Source organism: Drosophila ananassae, chromosome 2L (assembly GCF_017639315.1).
Source record: "Drosophila ananassae strain 14024-0371.13 chromosome 2L, ASM1763931v2, whole genome shotgun sequence".
Classification (NCBI taxonomy): Eukaryota; Metazoa; Arthropoda; class Insecta; order Diptera; family Drosophilidae; genus Drosophila; species Drosophila ananassae.
The window spans coordinates 1,156,500-1,183,799 of record NC_057927.1 but is presented as its reverse complement, the minus strand read 5'-3'; the positions used below and the strand labels follow the sequence as shown (position 1 = coordinate 1,183,799).

The 27,300-nt window shown below is 47.4% G+C and overlaps 5 protein-coding genes across 13 annotated transcripts in view; 3 read left to right on the top strand and 2 right to left on the bottom strand.

The window, feature by feature from the left end:
* LOC6500230 (dentin sialophosphoprotein) overlaps positions 1-7,122 on the top strand; it is a 9,456-nt gene extending 2,334 nt beyond the window's left edge. The window contains exons 2-7 of one of the 3 annotated variants that reach the window (XM_044718325.1): positions 2,810-2,876; positions 2,946-3,242; positions 3,792-3,849; positions 3,923-3,994; positions 4,056-4,547; positions 4,606-7,122. In XM_044718325.1, coding sequence (XP_044574260.1) covers positions 2,868-2,876; positions 2,946-3,242; positions 3,792-3,849; positions 3,923-3,994; positions 4,056-4,547; positions 4,606-4,733 — 1,056 coding nt within the window. In that variant the 5' untranslated portion in view covers positions 2,810-2,867 and the 3' untranslated portion in view covers positions 4,734-7,122. Of the gene's footprint in view, positions 1-2,804; positions 2,877-2,945; positions 3,243-3,791; positions 3,850-3,922; positions 3,995-4,055; positions 4,548-4,605 lie in introns of all 3 variants that reach the window. The other 2 variants (XM_014910941.3, XM_032449437.2) reach the window with 2 other exon arrangements.
* On the bottom strand, positions 6,890-11,934 carry LOC6500326 (activin receptor type-2B). Its single transcript, XM_001952943.4, has 6 exons — positions 11,463-11,934; positions 10,102-10,299; positions 9,854-10,030; positions 8,844-8,989; positions 7,973-8,788; positions 6,890-7,907 (listed from the first exon to the last, which is right to left on the bottom strand). The coding sequence occupies exons 1-6, from the start codon at positions 11,509-11,511 to the stop codon at positions 7,728-7,730; spliced, it is 1,566 nt and encodes a 521-aa protein (XP_001952978.1). The 5' UTR covers positions 11,512-11,934; the 3' UTR covers positions 6,890-7,727.
* Positions 11,929-12,834, top strand: LOC6500231 (histone H4). 6 transcript variants are annotated; one of them, XM_001952942.4, is made up of 3 exons: positions 11,929-12,063; positions 12,272-12,473; positions 12,539-12,834. In XM_001952942.4, exons 2-3 carry the CDS (start codon positions 12,294-12,296, stop codon positions 12,668-12,670), a joined length of 312 nt encoding a protein of 103 aa, XP_001952977.1. In that variant the 5' UTR covers positions 11,929-12,063; positions 12,272-12,293; the 3' UTR covers positions 12,671-12,834. The 6 variants fall into 6 exon arrangements, with proteins under 6 accessions (XP_001952977.1, XP_044574267.1, XP_044574269.1 ...); XM_044718332.1 differs by having other exon boundaries at positions 11,976-12,026; XM_044718334.1 differs by having other exon boundaries at positions 11,976-12,030.
* On the bottom strand, positions 12,831-20,722 carry LOC6500325 (protein Cep78 homolog). 2 transcript variants are annotated; one of them, XM_014911019.2, is made up of 9 exons: positions 20,634-20,717; positions 18,941-18,998; positions 15,593-15,951; positions 15,339-15,529; positions 15,106-15,282; positions 14,874-15,048; positions 14,369-14,822; positions 13,871-14,318; positions 12,831-13,816 (listed from the first exon to the last, which is right to left on the bottom strand). In XM_014911019.2, exons 3-9 carry the CDS (start codon positions 15,915-15,917, stop codon positions 13,130-13,132), a joined length of 2,457 nt encoding a protein of 818 aa, XP_014766505.1. In that variant the 5' UTR covers positions 15,918-15,951; positions 18,941-18,998; positions 20,634-20,717; the 3' UTR covers positions 12,831-13,129. The 2 variants fall into 2 exon arrangements, with proteins under 2 accessions (XP_014766505.1, XP_001952976.1); XM_001952941.4 differs by lacking the exon at positions 18,941-18,998 and having other exon boundaries at positions 20,634-20,722.
* Positions 16,262-27,300, top strand: LOC6500232 (cadherin-23). Its single transcript, XM_032449438.2, has 13 exons — positions 16,262-16,883; positions 20,440-20,737; positions 20,813-22,043; positions 22,109-22,309; positions 22,385-23,195; positions 23,267-23,675; positions 23,749-24,403; positions 24,466-24,647; positions 24,705-25,117; positions 25,182-26,248; positions 26,300-26,694; positions 26,752-26,896; positions 26,961-27,300. Exons 2-13 carry the CDS (start codon positions 20,509-20,511, stop codon positions 27,157-27,159), a joined length of 5,937 nt encoding a protein of 1,978 aa, XP_032305329.1. The 5' UTR covers positions 16,262-16,883; positions 20,440-20,508; the 3' UTR covers positions 27,160-27,300.

Here is a 27,300-nt window from a genome sequence, read left to right as displayed (position 1 = left end):
CTCTTTTGGCAAAATAATTCGATATGCCAAATTTCATAAGGATCGGCCGACTATATACGATCTTCTATATATCTAATAATATAAGATGCGTGGCGCCACCTAGCGGACTGCGACTGAACTGCAAGGGTATATCAACTTCGGCTCCGCCCGAAGTTAGCTTTCCTTTCTTGTTTAGATTGGTGTACTCCAAGGGTTGGTGTGTGGGTTTTAAAGAATGATGAAACGAGGCCGAGTTTGGCAGCCACTCAAGCAGCAGGCACCGTAATTGCAAAAGAGGCAGCCAACGATAACCACATTTCTGAACGATCATTATAATCGAGCAATTTGGCCAACGTCCTTTGCAAGGACTGGACCCTTATGACTCCCGGAATGGTTATTGCAGTTTGCAAACAGTCCTTTGGCTGAGCTGCTGCACTACATACACACATGCTTGAATTTTATTTTAAATTTAGTCGCTTTTTCGCCATAAGAAGTCGCCCCAAGAAACTATACCATTTTGGTAATACAACCTTTATTATTACTGAAAGAAAACTATTTTTTCCTATGTCCATCTACGGCTGGGCTCGTCTCTTGTCGGCTCCTAAATTTATTAAAATGAAAACTCATTAACGGCTCGAACTGTGTACTAGCCAATGGCAAGGACCTTCGGTTCGGTGGCTTTTGCCTCTTTGGCACTTTTGTTGGCAGGCGACAGGCAGGACCCAAAAGCCGCTACATATTGCATGTTGTTTTGGCTTAAATAAGCCCCAACGGTCCGGCAATTTGGCAAACATTCGAATGTTCCGCCCGGGGAATCGGTATCGCAGTCGCATTTAAGTGTTTGTTATAAATTATTCGCCGCGTTTTGCTAGCTGGACGGCCGAGTTGCAGTACCAGAAATGACTTTTTATGCAATTCTACCGCACTGTGGACTGCCCCATCTGACCCCAGGACCAATACATGCATGCGGACACACCACTGAGTGTGTTTGGCCACATACGAGGCGCACATACATAACTTTCCGGTTCGCTGGCTTTAAATTCAGTTCACCCGGGGGGTTGGAGCTCAAGGGAGGGCAAAGGGAGCCAGGTGAGTGGCCAGGTTTGCGATTGAATTTCGATTCGCCTGTAGACATTTTAATTATGCAAATGAAAATGATTCAAGTATGCCACAGGCCAGTGTTTGCGGTTGCATGGTAGCAAAAGTTATCCGTCAGATTCTATTTCAAGCCTGGAAATTTTTGCAGCTGTCTCTTTGGGAAACTCTCGAGAAAGGGAATTGATTGAATTTGATTTTATTCAAGTCATTCAAAAAATTACCAAATATATTAAAATATAAGCAAGCTTTTTAGAAGAAGAAAAAAAAAAGTTTGTTAAATGTCTTTCATACTCTGACAAAAAAAAAACAGATCCTAAACTGCTCTAGATAGTTTCGAACTTTGAACTGAAATCTTTTTTAAAATTCAGGCTTCTCTGGTGTTAATTGAGCTGCACTAAGTTAGTGCCTAAAAATGGATTAAAAGAAGGAAAGAAAAATCGCCATGAGAACCATGCCACATGCCGGAGTTGTCTAAAGTAGTTTTTGAAAGCTTTTCCATCGCGCAACATGTACTTCGCAACCTTGCAAAGTTACAAATGCAGAGCAGAAATGGCGAAACACACAGATACAAATAAAAACGATGGAGTTGCGTGACACAACCAGCCAGACACGTCTGACATTTGGAAATGCCAGAAACGAGAAAGGATCAAACCGATGGGTAAACAAAAGTCGCAGACTGACTGACGGGCTGTTTGCCGATAAAGACAGATGACCGGGAGCTTTAGAGACTGGCAGCCTGGCAGCCAGGCAGCCGGCAATTAGAATTCAATGTGATGGCAATAAAAAACAATTAAGGAGCATTTGGGGAATAAACAAGCCATGTCAGTTATGGCTATATATACATATTGATTTTGCAGACGCGAACGAAGAGCACTGCAACCAGAGTCGTGGTCTGGCAGTTAAGTAAATCATTCGCCTGTCGGAGCAGTAAAGCAAATTTATCGCCTTTAATGACGGCCCGAGTCCTTGAGCCCTGCGGCTCCTGCCAGTGCATTCGATTATTGAATCGAACAGAAGCAGACAGACACCACACACTCGCTCTCACAGTCCCCCCTGATGTCCGCAGATGATGCATAAATAACCGAAAAATTCATTGCATTCCTCGAGGCGTGGTGCATGTCGCTCGCCAATTAAACTGCCGCCAAACTACGCCAACAATTCGGCTCATTTTCACTCCTCGCACTTGGCTTTCGCAAGCCGGCAAATGTGTTCGCGTGTCGAGTTGGCCTATTCAACTAGTTGGCCAAAAAGAGACTTACCCCATCCCCACATCCCCAGTTTCGCTTTTTCATATTACATTATAGGGGCTGCAACATTATAAGAGGGATTTCTTCAATTAATTTTAGTAAAATTTGGCCTCGAATGATATAGGAACTATCTTGTAGGCTTACGGGCCAAGACTAGAAAGTCCGTAAAAACTATCCTTTGGAAATTATTTAAAATACATTGTTTTAAAGCATGTCATGCCAGGTCTCGCCTATCTAAATTTATCTTCACTCGGTTCGGCGAAAAGAAAATGTCTGCAGCGGATGGGAAATTAGCATTTGGCCTTTAACATTTAACGAAGTAACCACACTCCTTGTGCAAAGGACGTTGGTTAGGCAATCCAATTAGGGGCATGCATGGCAATCGATGCCCTTGCCGCAGAGTGTAGATGCAATCAATGTTGCAGAAATCTTCCAATTTAGATCCATTGAAATGCTAATTCGTTCAAGTTTCCTTTTCAGTCCAGCAAGCTCCCAAAATGTTGAACTGAAGACACAAATTGTGCGATACCTTTCCCCAAGATCATGTCAAATGTAAGTGATTCGGCATCGAGTTGCTCCCAAAAAGTGTAAATGAATTAATATTATTTCAACTCATGACAGCTTCTATTCATGGACAAGTCTAACGGCAATGGAGTCTATGCGGCGAAGCCGAATGGAAGTGGCCACACGGACAACGAGGCTGGAATAACTGGAACGGGACCAGGTGCTGGCACCGGTGCAACTGCAGCCATGGCCGCCACAAACAACATAAGCATAATGAACGAAGCTGCTGCTGCGGCCGCTGCTTCCGTTTCCGGTCTACCCACTTCCGCTTCTAGCGAGGATCTCAGTCAGAGCCTTTCGGAGTACACGGATGCCGACGAGAGCATATCTGCACCCACAGAATTTTTGGCCGAGGTAAGAAACTACTTTTCATTACAGCATTGGATCATTAGTACGTCATGGTGGCAGAGAGTTTGAACACTTTGAATATTGTTGCTAGTATGGTAACCCTTTTGTCCGGGTGGGACCCATTATCCGAACGGGACAGACATTACTTTTATAAGTTAACCCAAACATCGGATAAACGACAAAGGCGGATAAAGGACTCTTGGCGGGAGGACAAAGGCGAAACACAAAACTTATGCAAATGTAAGTTGCAACGCCAAAGGAGATTGCGGATTTAGTTAAAGTCCTTTCAAAGGGAGGATTGCGCTGCCGAGCGCTTTTGGGGGGGATTATTGATTGCTAATAAATTGCTTTCGAGCGCATCCGACTTTCGAGCACAGTCAACTTTTTATTCGTCCTACAAAGTGGGCCAGTGGATCGGAGGTGGGCGCAAGTGGAGAGGGAGGACATACTCGTCCTTTGTTGTTGAGATATTATGAGAATTTCTAAAGGATTTGATGGGGTTCGTTCGCAACACAAAGTACCTACTGCATTGTGCGTTTTTTGTTTCTCCTGCAGTTCCTGTCCGCGGTGATGCTAAAGGATTACAAAAAGGCTTTGAAATACTGCAAATTAAGTGAGTGGCATATAAATCAAGGTGTTCTTAAAGGTCCCCTATACATTTTGCTGTACATTTTCATTCCCCCCAGTTCTCCAGTACGAACCCAACAACGCCACGGCCAAAGAGTTCTATCCGCTCATCCTGGACAAGCTGCGTGGAGGTGAGGTGTTCCCGGGAGCAGCGGAAGGTCCCGTTAATTAATCCTTATCCATTTGCCGCAGTGCCCACATCCAGCGACAGCGATGAGAACTACAATAAATCTTCATCGCCCGACCTGGCTTTGGATCTGCATACCTCTGATGTGGAGGCGGACGCCGACGGAGATGGAGACGGGAACTGCGATCCAGATGGCGACGGCAGCGAGAGCTCTGTGGAGGAAAACGAGTGGGGCGACGACGAGATTGATAACGTTGATATGATGGATGGCGAGGACGAGCAGGAGAGCAGCAGCAGCGGCGATGACTTCGAGTTGCCCATCGACGACGCTGGGCAGGATCCCATCGCCCTAGCCGTCCTTCCGTCTCACTCGCACCCCAATTCCCACAATGATTCCGGCTCCTCGAGAAATTCTTCGAGCGGAGGCAGCGGTCGCAGCGACAACACCACGCACTCGTACTCGAGTCTGCTGCTCGAGGAAGAGGATGACATTGTTCCTTCCAGCTTGAACTTTGGCCTCAAGGAAAACCAGGCAGCTGATTTGGACGTGAGCAATGGTAAGGTATTCGAAAGCTCTCGAAAATACACGTAACCTAAATAATCCTCTCGTTTCAGGCAACAAAGTGCCCTCTGCCTCGTGCAGTGATTCCGAGTCCCCAACAGAGCCTCTGACCCAGCGCTTGGCGGCCATCCTTCGCTCCAAGTGCGGGGTTGCCGCCGGCGGGACCGACGAGCCCTACTAGGAACCATCCGCTCTTAAGGAAGTCCTGCGGACGCCATATATGTAGATCGCAGAGCATAGACAGAGTTTAGCAGCTGCGCATATATAATAAAATTATATATATTCTTGTATCTCTTTAAAAGAAAACCCGAACCCTGCTCGACTTGTCGACATCCCACATTAGTGCGGTCGATCGCTTAACGAACCTAGAAACCGTCCCAAGCAGCATACTCTCGTATTTCGTATCTCGTACTTGTATTTCTTGTATCTTGTATCTTGTATCTCTGGTTGCAATGTACTCTTCGAGCGCGAATCTCCCTAGGAAAAACATATCGTACAAAACTCAATAAGTACTTGTATACATCAATACCTATAAATATTATATATTATTATATATATACTCTCTACGGGGCTGGATAAGAAGGGCCCCCACTTTGGAAGGACCTTGCTTTTTTAGAGTTGTTTAGATGTTTTTTTCTTTTCTTCGTTCGTGTGAGGACTGTGGCGGGCATTCTTCGTCTGCCCCTGACTATATAATGTACATGTTTAGCCTAGAACGCAGTAATACTCAAAGCGTAGTCTCGCGTAACAGAATCAGAATATATTTTAGTAAGACACCCATCAGAGCGCACAGGACACGGAATGCTTTACATATTTGCATCTGATAGAGACCGATTTTTTGCGAGACGAAAAGGATGCGAAGGATAAGTCTGATAAGTTATGGAACCGCGACCCAGGAGCGATCGAGAGTAGAACTACAGTTGAAATGGTCCAAAGTCACAAAACTACGTAGATAATGTAAATAGAATATTTTGTATCAATACAGTGTGTACTTTAGTTTACTTTCCAACCTGAAACATCCCTTAATACTGAAATTCACATTTGTAATCGTAGCTAAGTATTCCTAATTTTAATGTTAAATTATATATATATATACAAACATAATCCAAATGGTCTATATTTAATACTGAATGTTTCTGAAAGAGAATTGTAATAAAAAACTGAAGAGCATGGAAAGAAAGCTGGAAAAGAAACAGTGTTTTTATTGATGGATATAAAAGTTTGGAACTCAGTTTTTTGAAACATTTGAATCTTTATTTTTAAATCCATTATTATCAAGGGGTTTTTATTATTTCAAAAATGTTTTAACATGACTAGCAATCATTTCGTATAATATTCTGTCTCACTTATAGGTTTTTATAAAACGTTTGTGGTGATATTCCAAAATGGGATGTCTTTTAAAAACACTTTTATGGTTTTCCTTGTTTATATTGATTTATGAAATGCTTAAAAAATATACAAAATGCTGTGTTGGCCTGTATCTTGTATAATTCTATAAAAAGTTTCGGCAACACACGGGCAATGCGTATTATTAGTTTCGTTAAAGAATATTCCATCTGATATGTAACAAACTACTTTGATTAAATATACTATTTAATTTTTCTTCGCTCGGCAAATATGTCTGTCCTTAAACTGTCGTCTTATTCTACATTTTTTTCATCATTTTGTTCATGATATTCCAGCACCAATTTAAATTAAATAGAAATTACAGCGTAACAAAATTTAATCTATTATTATTAATTCGTTTCTTGATGTCGCATAAATTATTTTCTGTTGTATGTTGCTAAAGAAAATCAGGTAATGAAGCTTTGTCTTGTTTTGTTTCGTGTTGCGTATTGTGTGTATTTTAGTAGGTATCTTAATGAGAGTGTTGCGCAAACCAGTTTCAAATCAATTGGAAAGATACATAGATGCTTTTCGAGAATACTTGAATACATGTATGTACATATGTATGCTGTAACATGGTAAGACTTACTGGCTGAGTAACAATAATTAACATACTTACTCGTAACATACTTTCTGTGCTCTACCCCATTGCTGGAGGAATATCCTATATTCGAGTCTGATTCTGATTTTGAGTCCTGTGCACTTTATAAACCTGCCTAGTCAGCATGTACGTGTGAATATTGGTATGTGAATACATTATGTGTATATGCGCTTAAGTTAGATTCTCATTAAAAAGAAACTTTCATTTGAAAACTTCAGGTGTTGCTTGTACTTTTCAGTAGAATTAGAATACATTGTTATAATTACACATTCAGGGTTCTTGGCACTACGAGTATAACCTTACTACAACAGGAGGCAATTCAAATTAAAATAAAAATAAAATTGTTAGGATAGAGTTTCAAGTATTTTTTCTTTTATTTAAAATACAACATTAAAAAACACATGCAAATGTTCTGGAAATAAAAATATTACGACTACGGGGTAAAATTAAAATTTAACGTAAAGATATTTGACAGAAATTAATATTACTCTTATGCTAGATGGAGAGGATCTCGATAACGCACAAAAAATATTTTTAAAGGCTTCAAAAACAGTTTTACAGCTGCACAAAAAACTACTGCTGCCGGAGGCTGCAATCAAGTTGTACGTCATTTTTCTTGATTTTATATATATAGAACTATGTACGGTTATCAGTCAATGAAGTCAATATGGGACGAGTTGCTAACACATATATGCCACTTAGCGCCGCGTCCTATGCTTTTGTTCTTTTTCGCTTTGGGTATACAGTATAATGCACCTGCCTCAATGCTTAGCTGCACCGATAAGACTACCAGCTGCCTTAAATAATATTGTGTTTCCATTCATGGCTTTTTTCGTATGAAAATTACTTTGCTGCACCACGTAAGCTGCCTGTTACTCTTTTATTAAAAAATATGCTGCCTCCAAATCTCTGGCCATCGACTCGATGCAGTTAAGCCAATTATACTGTATATACCTGCCTTACTCAAAGATCACGCAAGACCACGGCAGATTGTATCCGAATTCAGGAAGCGGAAAGTATCTACAAATTATATATCTTCCTACGCTCATCCGATGCTTCACCCCCGACTACTTTTATGAGCGATTGATGCTGATGACATTTCTTAAACTATTAAACTACAAACGAATCCTCGACTGTTTCGCTGTTTCGAGAGCCACAGCTAAAGTAGCCTGTGGCTTAGTACCGCTTCTATAAGCAGTTTGTAGACTCCTTTGCGTCATCGATATTGGTGTGGTTCTTGATCAGTAGCTGGGCCGAGGGATATTTGTTGAGCTGTGAAAAACGCTCCATTACACAGGACGAGCTCAAGCGCGCTTCCGCGTCGTGGTCCCAGCACTCCTCCATTGTGTCGCAGAACACGTTGAGGCCCTGTTCGGAATATTGAGATGATTCACCAAGTTCTGGGATATATGCGGATTCATTTTTGAACTCACCGAATGCGTACGCCACGAGCTGAGCAGGCTCGGTCGAAGTTTTTTCATCACCACACTCTCCTGCACCTCGTCCAAGGTGGGTCTTTGCCCCAGCTCCGCCTCGAACGGCAGTTGGAACTCGCCGACAGGTCCGACAACGTCGCAGCGCGATACCATCTCCCACAAAACCAACCCGCAAGCGTATACATCAATGCGCAGAAAGGCGTCGCGATTGAAGTTTATGGCTCCCTCCAAGACCTCAGGAGCCATGTAACGACGGGTGCCCACTTGGCCGTGAGTGTCGCCACACGGCTTGCCTGGTTGAAAGATCATGGCCAAGCCGAAGTCCGCAATGCAAGCAGTCAGGTCGCCCTTGAGCAGAACGTTCTTCGACTTGAAGTCTCGGTGAGCAATGGAGGGCTTTAGTCCGTCTGTTTTCGAGCTTGGAATCTCCTCGTGCAGGTGTGCCAGTCCATTCGCCATGGATTCGGCGATGCGACACAGTTCGGGCCATGTGAGGGTGTGCGACTTGAGGTAGTCACACAAGGAGCCATTGTGTTGGTACGTTGAGATCAACCAGTATTCCGGCTTGTCCATATGTTTTTCCACGCCCAGGAACTCCAGTATATTCGGATGGCGCATGCGCGGCAGCTTGTAGATCTCGTTCTCTGTGCACCACGACTCCTTCTCCTGCATGCGGAAGATTTTAACGGCCACATCCTGGCCATGCAGCTTGGCCTGCCACACATCGCCGAAGCGCCCACTGGCCTTCTGCTCCAGCAGCTGGATGGGGCGATTGCTTAGCAAGGGCGACGAGTTCGTAATCTCCGCCTCGTGCTAAAAAAAGTGTTTAATGAAAATGTGCCGGATTCGATTTAAAAAAGGTACTCACCGTGGGTATTTCATTGAAATGGGCCTGCTTTCGCCGGCGATACAAGAACAGAGAGGCCCACAGGATGACCATGAGCACCGTGAAGATGGAGGTGCCCACATAGATGTACAGCAGGTTGCTGCCGTCTTGCGTCTTTTCCTTTGGCACTGCAACGAATGCGGTGGAATATTAAAGTGAGCTTTAAATGGTGCCTCTGCTGCCACAGGTGAACAACATCTCGAGTGCCACCTGCAACCCCTGCACCCGGCTGCACAGGGGTGGCTACGGCAGAGGCAAAACGAAGACCAAAAAACGAAAGTTCGCCCCCAATTTCGCATCTCTTTTTCCCCCCATTTTGCATCGAGATAAAAGCGAGCTAGGGCCCAAGAACAAAACAACAAAGCGCAGGGCACAAAAGACGCTGTGGCATTACAGGGATACCAAGTCAAAGGCGGCAGCAACACCCCAAAAAGAGAAAAACACAAACAACCTACAAAACGTCGAAGAGAGACGACGTGCAAGCCGTTTTCAAAATGGTAAGGCATCTTTTTTACCCAATTCTGTTAATAAAGTAAATTTTAAAATATCGAAATGAAGAGTGGAACTCGAAGATTCAAATCTCATCATTATTGGGATATATAATGGTAGAGCTATTTATGTCGTATCATGGACACGAATCAGCATACCCTGGCAACCAGGGGTAGCCCCGCTACAAAAATAAAAACTCATCCAGTGAACGTGCACGGGAGAGCAGAAATTGCAACACATGCTGCCAGCAAAAAGGGTTGCTGCTGGGGCTCATGGATGCGAAATGGTTAGGGTGCGGGGCGCCACTTTGCGTCGAGAGTTCGTTAACACGAAAAACGCTGCCTCCCGCTGGAAGGCAGGGAGGGAGTTGCAATTTGAAGATGCAATAAAAATGAGTGACAAAATAAACAACAAATAGATGCGCTTTGCAAACGGAACAGCAACGAAATTGGGGTAAACACGGGAGAAACAACCATTCCCCCACCGGTCGCTTCTAAACCAACCTTGTGTGGTCGCCTCTGTAGTGGTTCTGATGTACTTGTGGTCGGAGTTGCAGCGAGATCCCATGCAGCAGCAAAAGTGAATGTTTTCCTTTCGCGGCTCCGCGCTGGTCACGCACTCCGTCTGATTGCATTCGTGCATGAATGTGAAGCATCCCTTCATCTTGACTCTCATGTCGCCTGCCGGGGAAGAATCATAATTATTCCAGATTATCTGGCAAACTATTCTTTGGTGGCGCCTTCTCACTTACCCGTCTCCTCGTTGTGGCTCCACAGGACATAGCAGCTGGGAACCTTGCCACCTTCCTCCTGGCAGTGTTCGATTCGCGTCTCGCAGTGTGACGTCTCATTTGCTGACTTGTTGCACCACTTTTCATCGTAATGCTCGCACATGATATTGTGGTGGGACTCGGGCAGGACAGATCCCTGTGTGCCATTGAGGATGAAGGCTGGAAGAGTTGGTGGGTATTATATAAGGAACTCAGAATAGATGACAGTTTGCGAGTTTGGCCGCATAAACTCAGTCTCGAATCAAAGTTAATGCACTTATCGGATAGAAGGGTCCAAGGGATGGGAAAGTCGTTCCGGGCCGTTCGAGGCCCATTTGGGGAAGGAGGAGATCGGGTAGGAGCTCTTTGTGGGCGCTATCCTTTGTACACATATCGCATACCCGCAAGAAGACCCCAGGCCGGAACCCGCGCCACTGAAAGCCACCCCTTTTGGGCTTCGAATTAGCTCCACTGGCCACACACCAGCCTTTGAGTGGGCATGGCCCCAATGCACAGTTGCACTGTTGCACAGTGAGGCAAGTGCGGCGATTGAGTCGTTTCGGGTCCTGTTGTTACATGAGGTTTCTCGTCATGGGTTTAGTTACTTATACTAATTAAAATAGTCTCCATGCTAATTAACACTTGGGAACGTCGGCCAAGAGTTTAACACAATTAGCAATGGCACAGTTGAGTCGGTTCACTTAGGACTCTCTGAGAAGCACATGGATGTCTCCTGCATCCCTGTGTCCATCTGTCCATATGTCCATCCCCTACAACTACGCTTTGGCCCCACTGTGCCTGTGGGGTAATCGGATCGCAGGCAGTGTGTGTACGTAAGCGAGCATGCTTATAGTAAAGTAGATACATAAGCAGGCACATTATGCAGCCAGAATGGGATGAGTTTAAAGTGGCGCTTGTGGGGAGAAAGGAAAAAGCGGCAGCATAAGCAGAAACAACAACAACTCAGTAGCGGCAGAGGGAGAAGCGCCACAGAGCGAGATGGACGGGGCGGGAGAGGAATGGAGGAAACCAGAACCCGATTTCGTATCCGAATCCGAATCGGAATCCGAATCCGAGTCCCGAACCCGACCCTACAAGTTTCTAATGCACTGAAATCCATTCAAAGAAACTCTGCGTACACACACATCCGCGGGCTTCGAGTTTAATGATCGTTTAGGAAATACCCTGTACTTTTGGGACGATAAGGTCGAAGTAGAGTTGACTGAGGTCGCTGAGCGGGAGTTTCATTCACAGCGATCTGACTGCCAAATTGAGACTATGCACATGCGGATCCCTAGCCTATTAGGTGCACTTGGGCGCCAATGTGTCGCACGAATACATACCCAGCAGTAGCTGCGACGTTAGATAAAGCAGCACCTCGTATTTGGACATGGTCGGCGTTATCACTGGGGCGCCTGGTTAACTCGTTTACAGCACTCGCTGCGTATACGTAACGCAACGCGAAGTCAGTTTTTGGACACAATTCGTGTTGTTATTTGGCACTCCGTTCTGGTTGGGATCTGGGATGTCGCCTCACTCACTGTGTATACTATATGTGTGGGTGCTTGTGCGGGCGGATTTGCTGCACATGCACATTTTTCCGCGATTGCCTTGGGTTTCCCGAAGCTATTCATTCACATTGGACAATGGGCAAAGATAACGCACTCGCGCCGACTTGTTAGCCGATTTTCCGAGCCTCTAATTCGGATTTCGCGTATTTCTTTTAAAATTCTTTTCTTGTCTTGTGGAGGTTGACTTGATTAAGGTGAGTATTTATTTATTCTGGTATTTATTGAAGGTGGGTATTTAATCAGGTGTGGGTATATACTGAAATTCGATAGATAGATGGCAACACTATCAGAGTTCACAAGTCTGGCAGCCTGGTTCGAATTTCTGTGTTGGTCAACGTAGGTATTGATATTTCTCCATCCCTTTCATTCACAAGTAAGTTTTTGTTTTTTGTTGGTAAAACTCAGTAAATAAAAGTATAAAAAACACTCAAAAGTTGGAAAAACGGTTTTTAGCCATGTTTACACTTCTGAACCATCATGTTCGACAAGAACTCCTCTCAAAAAAGAGTTTATGGCTGAAACTCCATTTTTCTCTAAACGGTAACATGGCGGCTGACTAATTGCGTCTCCATTTTTTGCAGGGAAATCTTAAACTGAAAAAAAATGACTGGACGCGGAAAAGGAGGCAAAGGACTGGGTAAAGGAGGTGCCAAGCGCCATCGCAAGGTTTTGCGTGATAACATCCAGGGCATCACCAAGCCCGCCATTCGCCGCTTGGCCCGTCGCGGCGGCGTAAAGCGTATCTCTGGATTGATTTACGAGGAAACTCGCGGTGTACTCAAGGTAAGTTTAGGCAAATTCGGTCCTGGCCTTGACAATCTATTAATCTGGAGTTTTAAACCCACCAGGTATTCCTTGAGAACGTGATCCGCGATGCCGTCACCTATACTGAGCACGCCAAGCGCAAGACCGTGACCGCCATGGACGTCGTTTACGCTCTTAAGCGCCAGGGACGCACCCTCTACGGTTTCGGAGGTTAAGAGGTTCGCAGAGGACTCACTGGGTTCTCCACTTGAACCATATATAACCAATTGGTCGCTCTTCAAATCAATATTAACCATTTATCCAGCAGTATAACAAAACATATTCCACTTAAACTCAAATTACGGAAATACATAAATAAAGCATAAAATATCCAAGTAGAGCACAATAATGATGAAATCTTTAATGGTAATACAATGCTCAATATATATTTTTTTACATTTTGGGCAGCTTTTAAAATCGCAGAAGGTAGCAGAGCACTTGCAAAGAGTTTCCCCGCGAGTACTTCCTGAGAGTACAACTTGAAATTTAGCTCTCCAAGTGGGGGTGACCCTATGGAACGTTCGTTTGCACTGTTGGAGTTTTCGGTGTTGATGTTGGGCAGAGGTGTTGCTGCTCCTCCTGCTGCTGCGAATGAAAATTGGCTGCTTAGTTGCAATTTCTGAGGAACTAGAAAACTACGAGCTCTGCTCCCGCTTCTTGCGCTGCAATGCCAGGTAGACTTCCCGCGGCGAAAGGAGCTTTTCGCCCCCAGTATCACCTCCACCCCCGCCATCGCCGTCGCCTCCGTCTCCTTGATCCTCAGGGGCTTCATCGTCTTCGTCGGCGCAGTTTTCCTCCATGGACATAGACTCGGAATGCTTGCGCCTCATAAATACCTGCATGGAGGAATAGTTGCTTGCCCCCCGCCCACTGCCACGCAACGTGGACTCTGTATTTTCCGCCTCAGAGTCTGAGTTGTCCACCGTGGTCTCGTCCGTGGAAGAAAACTCGTCGTAGCTGCCCATATACGATTCCACGTGGAGCTCCTCTTGCTTGGCTTTGTGGCGCTGTCTTCCCGATTTATTGCCGCTATTGCTCGCTTTGCGCTCCAGGCTGCTAACATACTGGGCCACATGACCGTCCCCGGATCCCCCTCCTGCGCCGCTACGCTTCAAAGCCTCACCTAAGCTCATGGGTTTCCGGCAGACATCACCCACGTAGCCGTTCTCGTAGCCCCGATCTCGTTTTACCGGCTGATGGTCCTGTTCGTAGTTGTACCCGGGGTAATCAGGGTTGCCCGCGCCATCGTAACGCTTGCCGGGATTAACCTTCACACTGTCACCAATGTCTGTTTCGAACTTCAAAGCAGGATTAAGCTTGAACTGGGAGAAAAATAGGTTAAAGCCTGCAAGGCTATTCGAACTTCATTAACTCACATCACGCTCGTTGGCGAACTCGTGGTCCGACTTGGATTCGCGGTTCTTGGCTTGATCCTTTAGATTGGCCTCCACATACTTCATCTCACTGCGCACCTTGCGCACCTTCAGCGGCTTGCGTTGTTGCATTTCGGGCAACTGGTCCAGCTCGGAGTGGCTGCCTTCCAGTTGTTCGGTTTCCTCATCTTCTTCCCGCAGTGTTCTCAGTGGCTGCTCCATTGGCGAAGTCTGCATCTGTAGGTGATGGGATTGCTGTTGCTGCAGCTGCAACTGATGTTGCTGCATTTGTTGCTGCTGCTGCAATTGCAGTTGCAATTGCTGTTGCTGCATCTGTTGCAGTTGCTGCTCCTTGCGCAGCGTGGCCATTTCACTGCGAGGCGTGTTCTCCGGACTAGTGACGGTGCTGTTGACTAGCCTGTTGAAGTGCGTCTGGCGGTAGCTCTGGGAACTGGACAAAAATGTTAGTTTTCCCGTCAGGGATTCCCCAAATTCACTCACTCCTTGACGACCTCTTCGTTCCTGGCTCCGTAGTTGCTCTGCTGCTGTAGGGATCCGCTATCCGAGTTCTTCTCCTGCGACATATTGCCAGCGTCGGAGGAGGTCATCAGCGAATGCAGAAGCTTCTCGTTCAGTTTCTCCGCCTTCTTGCGCAGAGTTCGCTCGAAGGATAGCTGCTCCTCGAGGGCCTTGGTGTGGCTCAGCAATTGGGACAGCGTAACCTTCTTGTTCTTGGGTAAGCTCTGCAGCCCATTCGCAAAGCTGAGGTCGAATTCCGGCTCCTGCTTCTCCTCGGCGGGCTCTCCGAAATGGTCCCGGATGCTGCGCTGCAAAAACTTGCTGATTCCCTCGTTGTTGCGCGTATTGAACTCCATAATGGCCGTGTTCAGCTCCAGGCAGTCTAGGATCAGGTTGGCTCCGATGTCCGTGAGGCCGCAGTTCTCCATGTCAACAGCTGCAAGAGATAACCCATACAAATCTTCATTACTCTCAAACGCTTGCTTACTTTTAATCCAGGCATCCTCCTTTAAGACTTCGGAAATCAGGCGAACGCCGTCGTCTCCCATCTCCGGATTATTGGCCAACAGGATCACACGCAACCCGGCTATAGTGTTAACATCCACGCTACGGTAGCGCAGGGACTTTTCCCATCCTTCGGTAAAGCGTGTAATCTTTTGCATCTATGAAGGATATGAAAATTATAATAAAATATACAACTTTTAAGAGTATCCTTCTACCTTGATCATATCGGCCACGTGCTCAGCTCCCTTCGAGGTCAAACCGCACTCGGAAAGATCAAAGGTCTCGATGCGGTTCAGATACTTGGCCGTGTTGCAGACCACCTCGCATCCTCGATCGCCGATATTGGACTTGCGGAAGCTCACAGTCTCCAGACACTCGTTGTCGGCCAAAGACTGAAAAGGAAATTGTCTTAGGTGTTGCTTAGGATATCCGACTTCTTTGGACTTACCTTGGCTATAGTGTCGATATAGCCGTCCTGCAGTGGCAGCCCCTCCAGCTTCAGGACACTCAAGTTCTTGTTGCTGGAAACGCAGCTCGCAATGGCTTGAACTAAGCTGTTAAAAATAAATCTTGTGTATATCACGGGGCGCTGGCGGAAGAGCCGAGCTCGTTTCTCGGTGTCAATGGAGTCAATGTTAGCTGTCGGAAAGAGCAAAAATGAGTACCTAGCCTCGAATACATGCTCTGTTGTGGTGGACTCACTCTGGGGATAGGTGCGTCGCAGGCGCACCGTCAGTTGCTGGAGCACCAGGTCGTAGTGCAGCGCCTCGGTCAGCAGCAGCCAGTCGCTGACTGCCAACTTGTCGCCGCAGAGCTCAAGGAAAGTGGTTGCATTGGATTTGCTCCGGATCTCCGGAACTGGCGTCAAATTCTTGGCTCGGCAGAGTTCCATGTAGCGAAAGTGGAAAGAGCGACTCTTGCTAGACTTCTTGACCACGGGCGGTAGGTTGACCACCACGCCGTTGGGCTTGCGCGACAGGTCGCCGGTGCTTCCCTTTCTCATCGCCATGACTCTACCTAGGGACATACTCCGGGTGCCAGTTGCAGATAAAATCAAAATTCTGAAACGTGGATAATAGCAAGTAAATATTAGAGTTGATCTATACCGTCCGAACACCCCCCCGTTGTTCATTGGAGTAACCTTCAGAGTTGCATAAGCCCTACTTCCGGGGCAGCCCAGCCACCACCGGCTATCAAACGGGTACTCCCTCCCTTCCAGTACATTCTTCCAGTGTGCGGATCAGCTATGTGCTTGCAAATTGTAAACAAACAGAGCTCCCCCGCCTTTGGAACGCTTGCCGGTGGAATTTACGCTCGGCTAATTACTCGCGTGCCTGCACTGCCGCTCTCTGTTGGCCAACACGCGTTGCCATGGCTTTCGGCGACAACTCGAGTCTCCCGCAGAGCTTCCACCGGCCCGTTGCCAGTTGCCAGTCGACAATCGGCACTTGGGGAAGACAGTTCGACTGCGGTCTGAGGAACTCTGGCTTAACGGTGTTTTAGATTTCGAAAGAGCCAAATCGGGCTTGGTATCTTGGTGAGAACTACGAGCGTTGATCGTGTTCTGGAGGCACGTTCCTCCGGCGGGTAAAAGTGTCATCAGAGCTAAGTGAATTCCTACCGACCTCCCTCCACTTGTAAGTCGAGTTCCGGTCCGTGCATTGCCCAATTTCGAAGCGTGCGACACGTTTATTTTACGCGGCTTCATTCTGTACTTCTGCGCCGCCATATGGAGTTCATTCTATAATATAATGACAGTATGTGTTCCGCGGGGTTCTTGACTCATGCCTAATTACCAGTGACGTTGTTGTCGCAGCCTTTGGAAAATGTGTCAGCCACGAAGTTTGTCAGTTCTTTGATAGTTCTGGTGGTTCATAGACGCTCGAGTGTGACACCCGAAATAATCAACTCAAAAGTAAGCCAAAGGATATTCGAAGCAGTCTGCTTAAACGAAAGGATAACTGCAATTGCCGCTAAACGCATTGCATCGGGGGTAAGTAAGCAACCGGTTTTCAGGACATTCCTGTCCCGGCATGTGAGCTCTAACTGGGCTTTCTTAGGGGGTTTCCTCGCTTGGGAGACTTGAGGGTGAAAACGAAGCTCTATGATTGAGCTGCAAGTGATATGCGACAGTTTCGAGGGGTACTCGAAGTACCCCTCTTCGCTGTTCCACCCAGAAGGTCACAGCCCACTTCAAGGACTTCTCTGCTCTTCCAAGACCAAGAGCCAACTGTTTAATTGCTCCATATGTAGAAACACTTGAAGCCAAATAGAAAAATGCAAAATTCAAGCCAGAAAAGGAGCCGAAGTGTAACGGACAAATTGCTGAAGCCAAGATTCAGGGCTCTTTGGCTCCACTGGAAAAGTGAGACGGATGCGGGCGTCGCTTGAACCCGGGCTATGAGTCAAAACCAAGCTACCGCAACGGCCAACTCCAAAGCCAACTCCCTGCCTCCCCGTCTGGTCCCCAGCCCCGGTCTCCGGCCTGGTCTTTTGTTTGTCGTCGCTGGCTGCTGCTGGCGTTGAACTTGACTGTATATCGGAATCGATGGGCATGACAAAAGGGCCCTAATACGGGGGAGGAAGTGTTCAAATTGGAGTACTCGAAACGCCAGGCCAGGGGCCCCGATTGTTTGCTCAGCCCGCGGGCCGGAAACTGGAGGCAACATTGGTCACAATACAACACGATCCGCGGCAATCTCAATCTGCATTGCCATCGCGATCTGTGCACTAAGAAAAAAGGGTAGCGTTTTTCCTCACTAATTCAATTAAAATTGGGAGAGGACGAATGCCTGTACCATTGTAACGAATTAGCTAAAAGTATCATTTTTTAATTTCATAAAATGGATGTACATTTCTCCGTATGCACCGTATGTATGTGCCCGCCACTTTTCGACGGGCTTAACATTTTTAATATAATTAAGTAAGTCTCTGGCTGGCGTGGAAAGTCATGAACCGGCGATTATGTGGCTGACATGAGCCGGAGAAAGAGCCGGGGAACTTGTCGCCACGAACAGCAGCAAACAAATCAAAATTGTTTATTGGGATTTTCATTTCTGTAGCTTTGCGTTGCGCGAGATTACCTTGGAGCTGTTTGTTTTGCGGTTGCCCAGAAAGCCACAAGAGTGGTACCCCCTGGCGACTCCCAGTCCGCTGGACTTTTCGTGCAGGATTTCACTTTTGGCCAAGTCGGACAGCAGGTCAGAGCTCGCCAAGCGTGAACCCTGGAACCAGAGTCATTAGCACCCAAGTTCGCCCGGATTCATGATACATGTGTATCTCATAGGCTGAGATGTATCACAGTCGCGGAAAGACGCCGTCGTCATGGTGGCTTGGCCAAATGTTTCGTTAGACCTTTCGGCGCAGCCGCTTCTGCCACACTTTCCACTTACGTAAATCGGGGAAATGGCAGACCCCGACTGACTTTGCCGATCTTTGGCGGCGTAACTTATTAATTTGGCTTAATTCAGTGGGTTTTCGCCGTGTGGAAAATTGGCAGCAAGAAAGCGCCGCCCATAGGAGTGGAAGTGCGTTAGCTACTAATGGGCTTAATTAAGCCCATATGCGATTTTGAATGGTCCAATTAAGGGAGTGATATCTTAGGTATATAGTCATAGCTATAAGCTTGGCAGACAAAACCCTTTAACCACATTTTAGATCATTTCTTTAAAAGTGGTACAATTTTATATCCTAATCAAGCTATTTTAGAATTGAAATTACAGTTTTCCTAACCCAGAAAGTTTTGAAAGAATTGAATGCAGGGAATTGTGTACAAATCGATTAAGGTATTCCACTCGAAGATCGAATATATATTGGCTGAGATATAGTCATGGATGAGGGCCACATATAGACCATTTTGAAAAGAGGAAATTTGACAAAAAATTTAAAAAATATTCCGATCGAAGGTAGATTTGAAGAGAATAGGTGTACAAATAGAATAAGGTACTCCGCTTAAAGATCGTGTGATTGGAAAAGGTATAGACATCGAGGTAGAGCAAATGGGCCATGCATTGTGGCGCACTATTTAAGTATTCAAATAGTCCTACTTACTTTTTTTCACAAAGTCTCCCTATGTTTAAAAGGGTTACGAAATATACATGAACAATTTCTGAAAGTATACAGAACAAAAATAAAACATTAGCTGGCTGCGGTATGACTTGTGATGCATTAAAAATAGTTTTGATAACCCCGATTTCGGCAAGTCCCATTTCTATGCCATCTATCCGAGGCAGTGCAGCATGAAATTGCCTGAAATGGCCAGCAGAGCATCCACGTCCCTCGGAAAGCCGAACCAACTGACCAAACAACCCAATTGGCGTCGTTACACAAATGCGCTGGCCACGGATGCATGGATAATTATCGCAGAGAGAAGCTGCCGCCGAAAAGCAGAAGCTGAGGCAGAAGATACACAATGTACCTACGAGATACTCTGTTGCATGCGGCGCGTGTTGAAAGCGAAATCGGGCGCGGATCGCAATGGCTTTTGAATCACTTAACCGTGATCAGATCAGGCGACTCTCTAACGACCTTGTCTGCTGATTTTCCCGCCACTCGCAGAGATAAATCCGAAGACGATTAGCCCAGAGGTTGATGCAACCTGGCTGGTAATGAGCTATCTGCGAGATACACAAATCAATTACCTTGTTGCGGAGCCATTTACGATCTGCTGGCAATCAAGAAATAGCCGCCTAATTGCGAAATCAATGACCCACGCCTATGAGCTAGCTCTCCAATTTGCTCCGAATGTAAAACCAAACAAACCGCGCTGAACCCTCAAACAATGGCAATGTCTGGCATTAATAATGCATGTGTTTCGGCATCTGACAGATGCTGTCATCACAACTGCAGCGATACAGATGCGCTTTTCGCACGCCGGCTTTGGGAAAAGATAGGATTTGCCACCAAAAGTGAGGCAACGTCGTGGCCTGGGTTTTCCCAGATGTCAGTACCTGCAACTTTCGATTTTCACTCCGGCTGAGTGAGAACTTATCTGCAATTAGCCGGACAACTCGCCATGAGACAAATGTGGAACATCTGAATAAGCCAATGAAATAATTGGCGGGCAGTTTGCAAAACGTTCCGGTCGTTAAACCGCCAAGAGAAGCAATAACAAACCGAAGCATTTCTTCAGCCAGATTCCAGGTTGGCGCTGAGCAAGCTCTAAAAGTGGAATGTAAAGCAAACTAAATGGAAGTAAAGCCAATAAAAAGTCGACGCTTAATTAATTTGCGCATTAAACTTTCGCAGAGATCTTCACGCAGAACATACGGACATAAGAACATACGGACAGACGGACACTAGATCGGCCGGGCATGTTATACCACATACCATATGTTGCGAGTCCATTGAGATTTCTTAACGTGCGACCTAATTGAGTTCTCTGTGGCAACAGCAGAACGAGTTGTACAATTTCCATTTCGGAACTTGGAGCTGGCTCTTCTCAAGCGAAACTGGGGGAAACCCGGGGTCACAGAGCACCGCCCATAAAACGGCGACACATGAGGGAAAATGGGTCATCACTTCTTTCGTAACACTCTACCTTTTTCTAGGTGTCGTGGCCCCAGAATACCCTGTCATGTGGTAGTCGCTCTCGACTCAAAAGCAACACACACTCCCCAATGCACAACGAACCGCCGTCAGATATGGAGTACAAGAAGGTCCGCTTAAAACGGAACCCCCACCGAAAGACCCCTAGTGTCGTAAGCTGCCACCTTTATCCAGTCATCCAAATCGTAATACTCACCACACTTGTGGGGTTTGTCTCCTCCAATCGCCCGCCGCGGTTCGCAATCGATGGGCAGTCCGAGATTGTACTGCGTCTAAAGGAGAGTCCTGAAACGAAAGTCGGTAAGTTAGAAGATAAATAAGCATGTTTCAATATTTATGTATTATTTCGGTATACTCCTTTTTATCCCAATTAAGGAACCCTAATCTATACCTTAAAAGGCTATGATCCTGAAAACGATCCGCTCACCTTCGGGAAGCGAAACTCCCATGACAGCGAGATAATTCGGATAGAAAACACGGGAGGCAACGAAGCCAAGGTCTATCTGGCCAAAGAACTGGATCGAGAGGTGCAGGACGAGTATGCCATAGTGCTGACACTGACCGACAGCCACTACAATGACCAGAACTATGTGACGCAGAGCTTTTTGCTCCTGGTGGAGGACATCAACGACAATGTTCCGACATTCCTTCCCTACCAAAATGCCATCGAAATTCCGGAGGGAAGTCCGCCGGGTGTGCTCACCACCTTGGAGGCCACGGACGAGGATGAGGGAGCCTACGGGCAGGTTGTGTACTACCTGCAGGAGCTGGATGGCGACAACGAAGTCTTCTCCATAGCCACAAACCAAGGAAAGGGTGTCCTGAGGCTCGAAAAGGAGCTCGATTACGAAAGGAAGAGCCTCTACCAACTAAGGATCCTGGCCATCGATCGGGCCAACCAGGGTCCAGTGAACACGGGAACGGCTGCTATTCTGGTAAAGGTAAAGGATCTGGAGGACCAGCCCCCAGAGTTTGTGGAAGTCCAAGCAGTGGCCAGGATAGCAGAGGATGCCCCAGTCGGCACAAGGGTTCTCAGAGTCAGGGCTATCGACGGAGATCGGGGAATCAACAATCCCATAGCCTATGCCCTGGAGGCCAATGACCTGTTCGACATAAATCCCCACACAGGCATAGTGCACACTCTGACCGAACTGGACCGCGAAGAACAGAGCGACCAGGTGAACGGAGCCCACATCCTGCGGATCACGGCCACCGAGCTCTCGAAGACCAACTCCCAGGTAGCCTCTATGACGGTCCGGACCGAAGTTACCATCATTGTGAGCGATGTGAACGACGAGATCCCCACGTTCGGGGAGACAGTATACCGTTGCGAAGTCAACGAGAACGCCCAGACGAATACTCCACTGAACTTCATGGACCAGGACGTCCAAAACGTGGTCTTCGATCACGACGAGGGGAACAATGGCACTTTTCGGCTGTTCCTCGATCCTCCGAATGATCTCTTCGAAATCGTCCCCGAGCTGGCGGTGAACGAGGCGAACTTTATGCTGAGGGTCAAGAACTCCAAGTCGCTGGACTTTGAGCAGTTCACGGAGGTCAACTTTACGATATTTGCCAGGGAGATCGACGAGCCCAGCAGATGGAGGTTGGTTATTAAGTTACCCTAGCCTGTGTTGATTCTCTGGCCCCTAATACACACATGTCTTACAGCTCCGCTCATATTCAAATATTTATTCGCGATCAGAATGACAACTTTCCCGAATTCAGTCAGAGCATCTACAATGCCAACGTCCTAGAGAACAGCGAACAGGGCACGATGATTGCTCAGGTTCAAGCGGTGGATGTGGACTCAGGCGACTTTGGCACCGCCGGGATAAGGTACACCAATCTCAGAGGGGGCATAGCGCACTTGTAAGTAAACGATTTTGAAGTTACAACTGGATATGATTCTTATTCCCAATAAATTCAAAATAAATGTATTTGTAGACTCCAACTGAACTCCATTACGGGAAGCATCACGATCAGACAGCCGGGCGGATCTGCATTTGACCGAGAGATCGTCTCCCGTCACTACCTCACAGTGGAAGCCATCGATAACGTTGGCCAAGGAAACAGGAACACGGCCCAGATTATAATTGACATCCAGGACGTAAACGACAATGCGCCCACTTTCCCGCAAAGGCAGTACGAAACCAAGCTGCTTGAAAACCAGCCAGAATTCGAGACTCCTCTCCAGCTGGAGGCCAGGGACGCGGATCTCAACGGCACGGAGAACAGCCAGGTGACCTACGAAATAGTGGAGGGCATGTACCGAGCCAATTTCAGCATTGATCCGCAGAGCGGGTTGTTGCGACCGCTGCACCGCTTTGACTTTGAAGATCTTGTCGAGCGCAGCTCTCGAAGAGAAGCCATTTCCCAGGCAGGCGGCATCTCCTCCAGCATCCGGGAGATCGATCTGTTAGTGCGTGCCCGCGACTCGGGAATACCCATGCTGTCGACTGTGGTTCCTGTGCTGATTTACGTTCAGGATGTGAACGACAATCCGCCGATATTCCAGCGTAGCTTCTATGCGAAGGCAGTGCCAGAGGATCTGCCCGGGAGCAGTTCAGTGCTCCAGGTGACAGCCGTAGACAGGGACGGATCGGCACCCAACAATGCTGTGGTATATCGTATCCAGACGGGCGCCAGTGACAAGTTTATAATAAACTCGGAAACGGGCGTAATTTCAGTGGCGCAGGGCGCGAATCTTGATCCGGACTTGACCGACAACAAAAGGACGCTTTATACTTTGACGGTGGTGAGTAGCCCAGCCCGTACTTTACACTTAAGGAGTAGAAGCTTTTATTTACATTCAATATTTCCCGACAGCTCGCTCTGGACGGCGGTTTGGGCAACTCCCAGTTGATGACCACCGCCACCGTGAACATCAGCATACAGGATGTGAACAACAAGCCACCGGTGCTGGGAGAAATGCCCGCCCTGAAGGTCCTGGAGAACACCGTGGTGGGGACTCAGGTGTACCGCCTGCATGCCACGGATTCGGATCAAAACTCCATACTGCGGTATAAACTGAACCCAGAGCACTGCGAAGCTCGCAATGAGGAGGGGGCTCTGGTCAAGAATAGCGAGTACGACTTCCTGAGCGCCTTTGACGTGGATGCCATTGAAGGGTCTCTCAAGGTGATCAAACTACTTGATCGGGAGAGGGTAGAGCACATAAAGTTGGCCGTAGTAGTGGAGGATTTGGCAGCCGCAAAGGGCAGGCAGATGACAGAAGGTATTTACTCACGAGTTGATTTTTGTGTTGGGACAAGATATATTTACTCATTTTGAAATCATCTTGTCGGCAGGATTCCTCACCATCCATGTTTTGGACGAAAACGACAACAACCCCAAGTTCCGGCAGCCGTTCTACCGACAATCCATCACCGAAAACAGCATCAACGGGGCCATGATCGTAAATGTTTTGGCCTCCGATGTGGACAAGAATCGCACGATCACCTATGCGCTCGAGGGGAATCCCATCTTCCGATCCCTGATGCATTTAGATCCCCAAACGGGGGAGATCGTGGTCGCCAGTAAGATTGACCACGAGCAGCACCAATGGCTGAACTTTAGTGTCCGCGCCACCGATTCGGGTCTACCCCCGCGCTCCTCTCTAGTGGACGTCTATGTGACAGTTCTGGATGAGAACGACAACAACCCGTACTTTGTGGGAGGCGCCAAGAACTACACAATTAGCGAGAATGCCCCACCGGGAACGAGAATTGCTACCTTGCAGGCAGCCGACGCAGACTCCGGAGACTTTGGCAAGATCACATTCCTAATGGATTGGATTAGTTCCCAGGGAAAGTTCACGATAGATGCGGACACCGGGGTGCTGGCTGTGGCCGATCGTCTTGATAGGGAATCAAAGGATTCCTACAACCTCGTCATAGAGGCCTGGGATAATTACCAGTTTGGTTTTCTAGCTGGCGAGAGCCGCAATGCGTTCAAGCAGGTTTTGTAAGTAGATTTTAGTCCAAAGAGAATCCATGTGACTTCTTATATGAACCGCACTCTTTTAGTATCTCCGTCCTTGATGAGAACGATAATCCTCCGGAGGTAAGTCTGCCCAGCAGCTGTGTACTCATTACGGAGTACCACGAGTTGCATGAGCGAGTGGCTAGCATATCCGGCAAGGATGCAGACGACCCCTCAACACCCAATGGACGTTTGAATTTTTCCATCACGCAAGGAAACAAGGGTGGTAGGTGAAATCTTGAGGTGAATTGAAAAAGAAAAGGTCAAATTCTTCCTCTTTCAGGCACTTTGGAGCTGCGGCAAGTAGACGCTTGGAACGCACACATCTTCGCCAGCCAAAGCCTCCGGAACCGGTATGGAAACTACAGTCTCACCATAACCACCCGGGATCTGGGTTCGCCACCCAACATTGTGCACAGCACTCTGGACATATGCGTGTCGGACTTCAACGACCATGCTCCGGTTTTTGTGAAGCCTCTGCACAACACCACAGTTCGCATTCCGGAAAACGCCACTGTCGGGACCTTGATACTACAAGCTTATGCCAGCGATGCAGACATGGGTCAAAATGCCCTGGTTAGATATCGTCTAAAGCCCGATCCTTTGGGCAGCTATAAGATTTTTCAGGTCAATGCTGACACAGGCGAGTTATTCCTGAGGGAACCTCTTAACCGGGAAAAGCAAAAAATTCATGAGGTATGAAGAGGTTTAAATAGATTCTGCCAAAGATCATCTACTAAACACAAGTCTTTCCTTCCAGATCCGTATAGAGGCTTATGATCAGGGCCTGCCCACCTCCTTGAGCTCGGATCTGGACCTAAGCATCTACGTGCGCAATGTGAACGACTACGAACCGCAGTTTATAGTCAACGAGATATCCGTGAACTTTACGGAGCACTCGGATCCAGGCGCGGAGAGAATAAAGCTTCCGGACACAATAGACAAGGATCAGCTGGACCTGGATGACCCGAACGAAGCACCCAGCCAGGTGTGTTACTTTATAGTGAGTGGAAACGAAGCTGGTTACTTCCACCTAGATCCCGACACCCACGTCTTGAGTGCCCGCCGCGAGTTGGATCGCGAGGTGGTTGGAAACTTTACTCTTTACGTTAGAGCCACGGAAAACTGTGGGAATGATTCCCTAACCGCCGTGGAGAAACGCCGTCACATGGGAATAGAGATAAGTAGCAGATTGGACAGCCTCCTGCATCAACGAGAAAGTGGAATCGATCGCTTCAAGCTCTCCCGGCAACTGAGATCCGCTGAGAGCGGTGAGTACCAACTAGAAGAGGATCGTGATGGAGAGCTGGTGTCCTACGAGAGCTACGATGGCAGCCAGGAGGAGCGTTCCCAAGAGCCTAACCCCGAAAAGGACAGCACGATTGTGAAGGTTAAAGTAAGAGTTTTGGACATAAACGATAATCCACCGCGTTTCCGGTCGAAAATCTTCACCGGAGGTATCACCACGAACGCGGATTTCGGCCTCAAGTTCATGCGCGTCGAGGCCACGGATGCAGATGAAGGGGAGAACGCCAAGATTGGATACTACCAAGTGGGAGACATCCGTCAGACTCTGTCGGAGGGTCTGGAGAACGTCAAGAAGGCACCCTTTCTCCTTGATCCCGAGACAGGAGAAGTGCAACTTAACTTTGACCCACAGAAGGGGATGAAGGGCTACTTTGACTTTATGGTACTGGCCAATGACACTCTGGGCATGCGGGATGTGGCGCACGTATTCATCTATTTGCTCAGAGAGGATCAGAAGGTGCGATTCGTGTTCCGACTGCAGCCGGACGAGCTGCGATCCAGAGTGGACACCTTCAGAGAGTAAGTAAAAAAGGCATTCTTTCCGACCTTCAGTTAACCTTTCCGTCGCAGCACACTGGGCAACATAACTGATTCCATTGTCAACATCGACGAGATCAAGGTGCACGAGAACAAAGACGGATCGGTGGACAAGACCAAGACGGACCTGTACATGCACCTCGTCGAGCGCGAGGACAACTCCATCTACGAGGTCTCCGAGGTGCTGAAGCTGATAGACTCGCACATCGAGAGCTTGGACGGGCTATTCAAGGACCTCAACGTGCTGGACACGCAACCGGCGGAGGCGCAGCTGTTGACTGCAGGACCTGTGCGCGGCCCACTGTTCGTATGGCTGGTCTTCACCAATATGTTTCTGGCCACCCTGCTGGTGGTCACTCTGGCTCTATGCGCCTCCCAACGGAACGGCTACCGGAGGCAGCTGAGGGCCGCCAAAGTGAACATATTCCGTAAGAAATAAGACTAAAAACTGAAAAACATTTTATAATCCTTCTGAATCTCTTTAGGCGGACACTCGTCGCTGTCCTTGCACCACACCCAAGAGCCAGCCACCCGCGTTCCAAATACCAACAAGCACAGCGTCCAAGGATCAAATCCAATATGGCTCAAGGGCTACGAGAACGAGTGGTTTAAAACGGAGGAGAGCGGCAGGTAAAATAAACTAAAATATATTCGAATCCAAACGAATCCAACCAATTCTTTTAACCAACTGCAGCATTGGCGGCCAGGATTCTCTGGACGACAACTTCCTGGCGGTCGCCACACAGGATATGCAGGAAACCCTAAAAGGAACGGCCAAGCTCTTTGGCAACGGCAACGACTTGAACCGCACCTTCAATCTGTATAACCAAATCGATAAGCTAACGAATAACGCTCAGATCCTGGCCAGGAAACTGGAAACCACGGAGTTATAGCGTCGAACAGTCTCTTCTATTTATTGTACCTCCTAATGATTAGTCTAAGCTCAGGTTAAGTCTATATTCTAAACCGCAGTGTAAATATATGGTAGTGTATGAGAAGAGTTTTGTTTTTAATAAACTGACCATCTAAATGGA